This window comes from Euphorbia lathyris, chromosome 6 (assembly GCF_963576675.1).
Source record: "Euphorbia lathyris chromosome 6, ddEupLath1.1, whole genome shotgun sequence".
NCBI classification, from domain to species: Eukaryota; Viridiplantae; Streptophyta; class Magnoliopsida; order Malpighiales; family Euphorbiaceae; genus Euphorbia; species Euphorbia lathyris.
The window spans coordinates 1,215,550-1,225,096 of NC_088915.1; the positions used below are offsets into that span (position 1 = coordinate 1,215,550).

The following is a 9,547-nucleotide window of genomic DNA, read 5'->3' on the forward strand; positions in this document are numbered from 1 at the left end:
TTGCAAATATTGTCTCCTTTGAGGTTTCTTTTTCTTAAGGTTTTGTTCCATTAGATTTTGAGATGCAACACAATTTTCAAAACCTTTTTGTTATAATGACTAAATTAAATTAGTATATGTATTTTACCATGTTTAGTTAAATCAAAGATTGAGTAATTAGATTTCAATACGGATCTAATCCACATTTTCTAACAATTTTTAACTAGGTTTAAAATTGTATGGTCAGCTTTGAAACTACGTTGTTTTGTATGTGGGGGACAAAAATGTTCTTTCCTAATAACCGTAAAGCTAAATTTGTACCTTATCTCACAATAGTATAGTTGTTAATAGGTGTGTTCTATGAGTTGTCCAAAAGTTTGATCTCTATTTTGTTCTTTTGGTTCACTCAAAAATTAATTACAGTTTTATAAATTTTTAGAAAGAAATATGAAAATTTCCCCTGGCGACTGAAATACTTGAGCCGCCCATGTTTGTCATTTAGTTTTTAGACAATGACTCCAAAGAAAGAAAAAAAGAGTCGATGAAAACAAAACTTTAAGACTATATCATTATTTTAAAGTACACAAAGAACAATTAATGTAATATGTAAAATAAAAGTGAGAAACTATTTACCCTTAAATAAAAATACACATCATTGTATCAAAATAAATAAGGATTTAAAGTGTGATCATTAAAATAAATTTTGGTTCAAAATGCAACTTATTCAATTTTATGTATGATACAATTTTTTTGGTTCATGCATATTTTTCTTATAATTTTGTGATTTCTCAACGTATTTATAGTGAATTATTGTCATTAGAATCATAGGAAGACAATTGGATGTAATTTTGGTGAATTTATCGGAATCTAGTGAGAAGAACTTCTAATCGTCCACCTATCTGTGAAAAAGTTGTATATATATTTAGTCGAATCTGGCTGTCTTTCAGCCATCCAAAGGCTCCTAGCTGCCTAGAAATTAAAAAAAAAAATGTATGATTAACTTCATGAGGAGATCTAGAAACACCTACTAATTCACATATTATCGATGTCGAACCAATTTTTGCCAATCAGTTATCTTCCTTCCGAACCTAGTTATACGTGATGCTAGGAATTTCTAGTACACTAAGCGTCCCCGTTAAGCGAGGGTCTTACCAGTTTTTTGGCAAGAAGCCGCTCCTATGACTCGAACCAGTAACCTCTCAGTCGTGTGACCTCTCAGTCACACGACAACTTACGCCAAGACTCACCCTCTTAGGAATTTCTAGTGTTATCTCATTTAATTTGTTTACACAAACTCTTCTGTTTAGGTTTTAATATTCATTTCAACATGGTGAGAGAGAAATTTATTCTTGCAATTTTTGTTGCATTTCTCCTAATTAATTGCATATGGAGAATTTATTAATATAATATGATGGATACTAGTAATCCGAATTTCTTAATGAACTCTTAAATGTGATTAGAAATTACATCAGCTTTTTCATGTTTCATTATAACCACTTTGTCCAAAAGGGGAACATCTCCCCATACGAGGAATGTTGTAGGTAACGCTCTAGAATGCCAACTACAAATTTAACTTGAGCTCCAATCCATGCTGCAATCAACTCCCAATTACAACAACAAATTAATTCAAATAAATGGGAAAAAATGATTATCAAATACAAATTTACTTCTAAAATATAGATACACATTATGTACAATGTGTTTAGTATTTATGAATATAGGATTCAAGGATATAAAATGTGAACAAAGATGTTTGATTTGTAAATGAATTGTATGGCTCTTTAGTGGAAAAAAATAGATAGCAGGGGTTGGGTAATAATTTATTCCACTGTTGAAGTCTGTATTGTCGAATTTGCATAGTAATTGACATCTTTGTTTATCTGGTTGAAGGATCATGTTGTTTCCCTATATCTTTTGGGGGAGTAGGTTCAAAGTTAGGATCGCCATTAGTTAAAATACTACTAAACAATTTTGCAGTATTAAGGTTAGCATACTCTGCTTCAGGGACACCTACGCTTACTTAGCAGAATTAAAAGCGGTGATGTTTCTGTTGATACCGCCTGGGAACGAGAGTGGTCTACTCTTTGGATTGAATCAGACTCGGCCTACGTTGTTGACTTAATTCGCCGCAAATCACGGGCAGTTCCATGGACTGTTAGACAAGACCGGAAGGCAACCGCGCAGCAGACGCTTTAGCTAACGTTGGAACAACCTGTGCCGGGATCCGTTGGTGGAGTTCAGCTCCTGCGTTTTGTGACTCATACAATTTTGATGACTTATGTAATCTTGCACATTTACATCTTAGATAACTCTCCCTCTAGCTTGTAATTCTATTTTTTATGCTTTAATATATTCGGGTAGTTGCCTTATGCGATGAAGGGGTGCCAACCTCGTTGGGATGTAGCTACTCTACTTTCATTAAAAAAAATACTCTGCTTCAGGGTTCTTGCTTTTATATCTATCCTCTTTTTAATTGTTTCCTCCATTCTACTGATTATTAGAGGTGAGATACTTGTTATCCATGTCAATTTCTTTCCCATCAGACTGCAAAAGCAAAATAAATTAAGATACATGAAACTCATAATTAGTGCTAAAAATAATCCTTATGAATAGAGCTCAAATTCAAGGATCTAAAATGTGCATAAGAAAGATATTTGATTTATAAACAAATTGGATAACTCTTTAGTGGCTCAAAATAGATTGCAAGAAACAAAAACTGCTGCAGCAACCATTAACAAAATAATCAATCAAGCATTTGCAAACTAAAACAACAAAAGAACTTAACATTTTATGCAATTGTAAAGATAAAGAGATAGCATTTTCTGCAATTAGAATCACATCAATGTCACTTGACAAAAACAGAAAAAGAAACCACACAAGCCTTATCAATTTCAATAGAATTCCTAATAAAATTCATCTAATTCTGAGCAATAAAAGAATCCCTAAAATGTTTTTTTTTAAATTAAGGTTGTAAACTGATTAGAAAACAAATAGGATCTGATAATGGCATTTGATCATAATAACAATTGTTCCGAAACAAAAAATTGAACTTTGTTTATTTAAATAATGCAAATTTAGAAAGTATGAGGGATAAATTAACATAAACAATAAATTAATAACTCTTACCACCTTAGGGCCAGACTGCAATTAGTGCTGCATATTGTTTCCTCTTCTGATTTGGTATTAGTGCCCGGAAGAACAACTATCTTTTTCTCCATCAGTCCAAACTTTTTCTTGCTTGTTTGACCATAATTCTTGTATATCATCAGTTTGAACAGAATTTTGAGATAGAAACTGTCTCATTAAATGAGCTTCTGTTTCCTTCAGCATAACATGTATCTACTGTCTTGCTGAAATCTGTGGTTGATCTCTTCTCTACTTATTCATAATATCTTTCTGTTCTACCTGTGGAGCACTCATTGCAGTAGCCTACATCTCTTTCGCTGTTCCTGAGAAGAAAGCATATCGCGAACCTCAATCAGCCCCCCAAGAAGAAGCTGATGGGTTGCTGGTTGCTGTTCCTGAGAAGAAAGCATAGAGTTTAACCTCAGGTCAGTAGAAACAAAGTCATCTGATGTTGATGCGGAGTTGAGACATTAAATAAAACAAGAGAAATCTTACCTCAACTTCTCCTATTGTTCGACTAGGCAAATTAGATGAGTTGCCCTCTCTTGCATTGGAATTAAAAGTCCATGAAACACGTCCTTTACTCTTTGATTTTTTGTGTTGCTGCATACTAGGTTTATTTTTACCCCATCTTATGTTCAGCTTATCAATCACGTTGTCTTGTGAAGGTATCCTCAATATGTCCCTGATTGAGAACATAAAGATAACTGGCCAAGTCACAGCTCATTTGAATCATATTATATCGTAGTTGTGTGTGTGTATAATATATTGCGGATTTAATATGAGGAACAAAATAAGTTAAGTACACCAACATTAACATTGATGATATGAGGAGTAAAATTAGCACCAACTGAACTCAGCAAGCATCAATGACCAATAATGAATTCTCACTTGTATATATGTATATGCATAGTTCACAAATATAAATGAAGAGAACAGTATTTTTTTTAACGCATTAAACATGCTAATATCTTTATAGGCCATGTGTTTATTCAAATACTGCATCTTTAGTTCAACAAAAAAAAAAAAAACAGAACATAGAGTCGTATGGCAAGCAACTATTCAGGCATGCCCATACTGATCCTCTCTGCCGAAATTCAGAACAAGCAGAATTAAAGATATTAGACCAATGTATATTGAGAACATATTTAAAAAATATATATCTTAATGGAATCAGATAACATGATCAACTGATTGTGCATAAAATTAAGAGATAAGATAAGGTACAAAAATATGTTTAAGGTTTATAAAATAGTACCAATGTAGTTAACGTTTACAAAGCAGTTCCTCGATAACAAAACATGATACATGATTCATATTACTCCATTAAGTTGGGATTTCTCTATCCACATATAGTTAGCATAGCTTAATGAAGTAATATTAATGACGTGTCACATTCTGTTATCGAGAAATAAATTGGTATTCTTTTGTAGCATAAGCATACATTGGTGCTATTTTACAAGAAGCCTAAATTCATACTCTTCAATAAATCTTAAATTCATTTTGGTTCCTTATTCCATGAAAAATTCATTTCCTCATAATTGGAAGTGATATGTGCAATTTGTCATAGCACTAGCAAACAACAACCTCAACATAGGCATACAAAATTAGTTGGAATAAGAAAAGTAGCTCAAATTTTCATTTTTAACAGTATTTATCATGTGAAAGTTTAGACTCAACTTACTTAATGTCTCTTATCATCCCCATCACCAGGGATGGTTTTCGCCGGTGACATTGTGCAATCGAGACTAGAATATATCTTTTTTTATCGTGAGTGCCGAGAATATTTGCTGATGCAGTAACATCTTGAAATAAATTTTCCTCCTCTTTCTTCACAATTGTTTTACCTGCAAAAAATTAATAAAGTTAAAATCTTTATTTTTGCTTGCTACTATTTTATGGATAATAGCTTGTTTGTATTTTAGTAAGGATGATTGGAGCACAACTTATGTTCTTTCATGGTTCTAAATGACATCAAATATGAAGTCTCTCTATTTATGTGGATATAACAACTCAGTGTTCGATTTAATTAAACATAGTGAAGTTTGGCAAATCAGAAACTATTTGAATGTAGTCATTAAAACAAAAGGGTTTTGGAAATTGTGTTGCATCTCAAAACCGTCCAAAGAGAAAATATTTGCAAAATGTAATTAGTAGGGAGAATTGATCATTTTATATTTTTCAGATCAATGAACTCAAATTGGAATAAAAAGAAACAAAAAAGGGGAATATGAAAAAGCATACACATGGGACTCACCTTCACAACAATCTTCAGACCATTATAAGTGAATTAAATAGGGAACGAAAACTTCAATGACAACGAAGTGGTAAAACTGCAGTAGATTTGTGAATAATCCCAAAACAAGCTGAAAATTATATTATGGATTGGAGAAAGAGCATATGAGAGAAAGAACGAAGAGGAGGCTGAGAGAGATTACATGAGAAGAGAGAGTAGAAAGAAGTGGTAATGTAAGATGAAACCCTAAAGTAGAGGTGAAAATGACTCAAATGCCACTACAACGTGGCATGGTTTCTCTTAAAAAAAATAATGACATTATTTTGTCTAGTTATTTTTTATTTTCTTTATATATATATATATATATATATATATATAAAAGGTTTTATTTATTTATTAACAGCAACAAGATATATTAAAAAGTTTGCATAAGTAAATGGAAAAACTATAAAATAAATCTTATGGTTACACCGGTTTTTGATCGGTATCCTTGTGGTTTAAAAATTTACAAAATTGTACCTTGAGTTTCATTCCGTTAGCAAACATATATCAAATTGACTAACGATGTTAAAAGTAAAAGTAAAAAAGTTAATTTTATTCTTATATTTATTTATTTTATAAGTTAACCCCCTTATTATCTAATTATCACAAACAAACTCCAAAATAAAAAATAAAAATCAAATACACCATCTTCTCCATCTTAGTTAATTTCTTATTTTTCTTCTGGTTTCTCTATCTTCTCTCTCCTCTTTGTTAATTTCTCTCTCTAAAGTCAATTAAATCCATTAAAATCTGTTCAAAATGATGGTTGTCTATAACAAATAATATCATTTATTATTTAAAAAAAATAAAAAAATTTGCATCGTATGAAACATAGAAATCCAGGAACAATTTTAATAAAATAAAACAAATCATGTGAACCCATGATTTGAGTCATAAAAATACAATAAAGAAAGAGATAACATAATAAATTGTTGGTCCATACATGGCAGAGCAATTAATTTGAAATTTTTGGTTTTCACACTATTTTTCACATTGTATTTTCATATTGTATTTTTACACTTATTTTCCAATTAAATCTTCTCTTTGTAAAGCTTATAAATTGGCTTTAGATTTCTGGTTATAGGATGTTGAGTGAAGCAAATTCAATCAATAAAATTGTAGCTTCAATTCTCTTTCCTTTCTTTCAATTTCTATACTAATTTTTATTTATGTTTTACGATTAAATTAATTGCTTCCGCTAAATTAGTCGCAATACCTCTAACAAGTGGTATCAGAGCTTAGTCGGTCAAGCGGCTAAATTAAAAAATTTCCCTTTTCTCCAAATAACCAAATCCAGCAAAACTATTATTTCTCTCCATGGCAGCCACCAACTCAACACTCGTTGTTCCAATTTTCAACGATGAAAATTATGATTTTTGGAGCATCGAATTCAGAATGATATGGCGTGCTTCAAATTTGTGGCATGTTGTAGAACAAGGAATTCCACAAAATTCTCCATCAGCAGAAGCAAAACCAACTCCAAAATCAGCCAGCACCGCCAAGCCCGTTCCAGATCAGCAAAAGGAATTGACTGGAAGGATGCAGATGCACTAGCAAAAATTCACAATGCTACTGCAGACTCAATTTTTCCAAGAATCATGAATGCCACCACGGCGAAACAAGCTTGGAAAATATTGAGAGATGAATTTCAAGGGACTGCGAAAGTTCGCAACATCAAGCTCCAAACTCTTCGGAGAGATTTCGAAAACCTTAAAATGAAAGATGGCGAAGGTATCAAAATCTACTCGTCAAGAGTTAATGAAGTTGTGAACCAGCTACGAGCTTATGGAGAAGATATTAGTGATCAAAGAGTTATCCAAAAACTCTTGATTACACTGACTGAAAATTTTGATTCAGTCGTCAGCGTTATCGAATCCAATGATCTTTCCCAGACATCGGTCACCGAAGTACTAGGCACTCTACAAGCTCATGAAGAAAGAATTTCAAGACGAGTAGAAACTCATTCCGATGGAGCTTTGCAGTCCAGACATAAAAATAAATCCTCTTCTTTCAGATCAAAAAATAAATCTAAAGGAAAAGAAGGCCAAAATTCGAGAAACAATTCGAGATCCAAAGATGGAGACAAGAAAGGGAAATTTCCTCCTTGTGACATATATGTCAACTTACAAACCACTTGGAGAAAAATTACTGGAAGAAAGGAAAACCCAAATGTAATTATTGTCACAAATTCGGTCACACCGAAAATGATTGCAGAAACAAGCCACAACAGCAAGCTGCAGCCAGTCAGGAGACTCAAGATGAAGAAGATCACTTGTTTGTTGCTTGTCAAGCTGCTACAGAAAATAAAGATATGTGGTTAATAGACAGTGGATGCGCTAACCATATGTCTAAAGACCCTCACATCTTCACCAAACTGGATGAATCTGTTCAAGTTCCAATTACGATGGGAAATGGAGCTGTCGTAAAATCGGAAGGCAAAGGAACGATCACCATCAACACGAAGAAAGGAACAAGACAAATAAATGATGTCTTGTATGTTCCTAGGTTAAGCCAAAATTTGATGAGTGTGCCACAAATGATGCTTAATTGTTATTCTTTGCACTTTGAAGGTAACACTTGTGCAATTTATGATTCTCAACAAAGGGAGGTTGTATGTGTGAAGATGGAGAACAAAGCATTTCCTATTAAATGGGAAAGTATTGCTATGGCAGCAATGAAAGCTCAAACTGAAGCTGACAGTTGGCTTTGGCATAAGAGGTTCAGACACAACAATTTTCAAAGTTTGAAGTTACTATCTCAACAGGACATGGTGAAAGATCTACCCACAATCTCTGACTGCACTGGAGTTTGTCACGTCTGTCAATTAAGAAAAATGAGTCGTCATTCATTTCCTACAGGCGAGGCTTGGAGAGCAAAGGAGAAGCTTCAATTGGTACACACAGACATCTGCGGGCCAATGAGTACTCTCTCACTTGACAATAGTAGATATTTCATTTTATTCATAGATGATTATTCAAGAATGACTTGGGTCTATTTCATGAAAGACAGATCTGAGGTTCTGAATATCTTCCAGAAATTAAAAAATCTAGCAGAAAATCAAAGTGGCTGCAAACTGAAGACAATCAGAATTGATCGTGGAACAGAGTACACATCAACACAGTTCAACAAGTTTTGTGACGAAGAAGGTGTTCATCATCAACTCACCACTCGATATACTCCTCAACAAAATGGCGTTTCAGAACGGAAGAATAGAACAGTGATGGAGATGGCCAGATCAATAACAAGTTTTGGGCAGAAGGAGTCTATACAGCAGTTTATATTCAGAATCGCAACACCACAAAAGCGGTTCAAAACATGACTCCACTTGAAGCATGGACCGGTCACAAACCTTCTGTCGCACATTTGAAGGTGTTTGGTTGTATCTGCTACATGGATGTTCCAATTGAGAAAAGACACAATCTAGAAGCAAAAGCTGAAAAAGGAATCTTTGTTGGTTACAGTTCTCAATCCAAAGGCTACAGAATATATAACTTGGAGACATCAAAAATTGTCATTAGCGGAGACGTCAATTTTGATGAAGAAGCTTTTTGGAATTGGGAGCAAAACAAAGAAGAAAGGAGACTAGTGGACACTCCATCATTTCAGCAAAATACTCAGCCAGAACAAGGTCAATCGCAGGAGGAGCACCAGAAGGACTCAAGTTCAGACTCAAGTGATGATGATGGTTATTCAAACGATTCAGAATCTCCACCAAGAAGGACAAGACTCTTAACTGATCTCTACGACAACACCGAGGTTGTAGAATCTTACAATTATGTTTCACTTGAACCAAAATGTTTTGAAGAAGCAGCTCAATATGATGAATGGAGGCTTGCAATGAAGGAGGAGATCCGGATGATCGAGAAAAATCAAGGATGGGAGCTAGTTGAAAACCCACCGCACAAAGATGTTATTGGCCTTAAGTGGGTTTTCAAAACCAAATTCAACCTCGATGGCTCAATCCAAAAGCACGAGGCGAGCTTGGTTGCAAAAGGATACTCACAACAATTTGGAGTTGACTACAATAAAACATTTGCTCCTGTCTCAAGGCAAGATATAGTTCGTACAATTCTTGCACTGGGAGCACAAAAGACGTGGAAAGTTTATCAGCTAGATGTGAAGTCAGCCTTTCTGAATGGCTTTCTCAAAGAAGAAATATATGTC

The 9,547-nt window shown here is 33.8% G+C and overlaps 1 protein-coding gene across 1 annotated transcript; it reads right to left on the reverse strand.

The window, feature by feature from the left end:
• Nucleotides 1–1,855: 1,855 nt before the first annotated feature.
• LOC136233376 (uncharacterized) lies at nt 1,856–5,536 on the reverse strand. The gene is made up of 4 exons (XM_066023009.1): nt 5,363–5,536; nt 4,790–4,952; nt 3,601–3,790; nt 1,856–3,500 (listed from the first exon to the last, which is right to left on the reverse strand). Exons 2-4 carry the CDS (start codon nt 4,810–4,812, stop codon nt 3,396–3,398), a joined length of 318 nt encoding a protein of 105 aa, XP_065879081.1. The 5' UTR covers nt 4,813–4,952; nt 5,363–5,536; the 3' UTR covers nt 1,856–3,395.
• Nucleotides 5,537–9,547: the final 4,011 nt, after the last annotated feature.

Excerpts from the sequence above, each read along its gene's own strand:
- LOC136233376 (XM_066023009.1), bottom strand. The coding sequence starts at position 4,812 with ATGGGGATGATAAGAGACATTAA. Across the intron at positions 3,791-4,789 it reads GGGATGATAAGAGACATTAA|GGACATATTGAGGATACCTT; the intron begins GTAAGTTGAGTC and ends GTTCTCAATCAG. Across the intron at positions 3,501-3,600 it reads GAACAATAGGAGAAGTTGAG|GAACAGCAACCAGCAACCCA; the intron begins GTAAGATTTCTC and ends CTTTCTTCTCAG.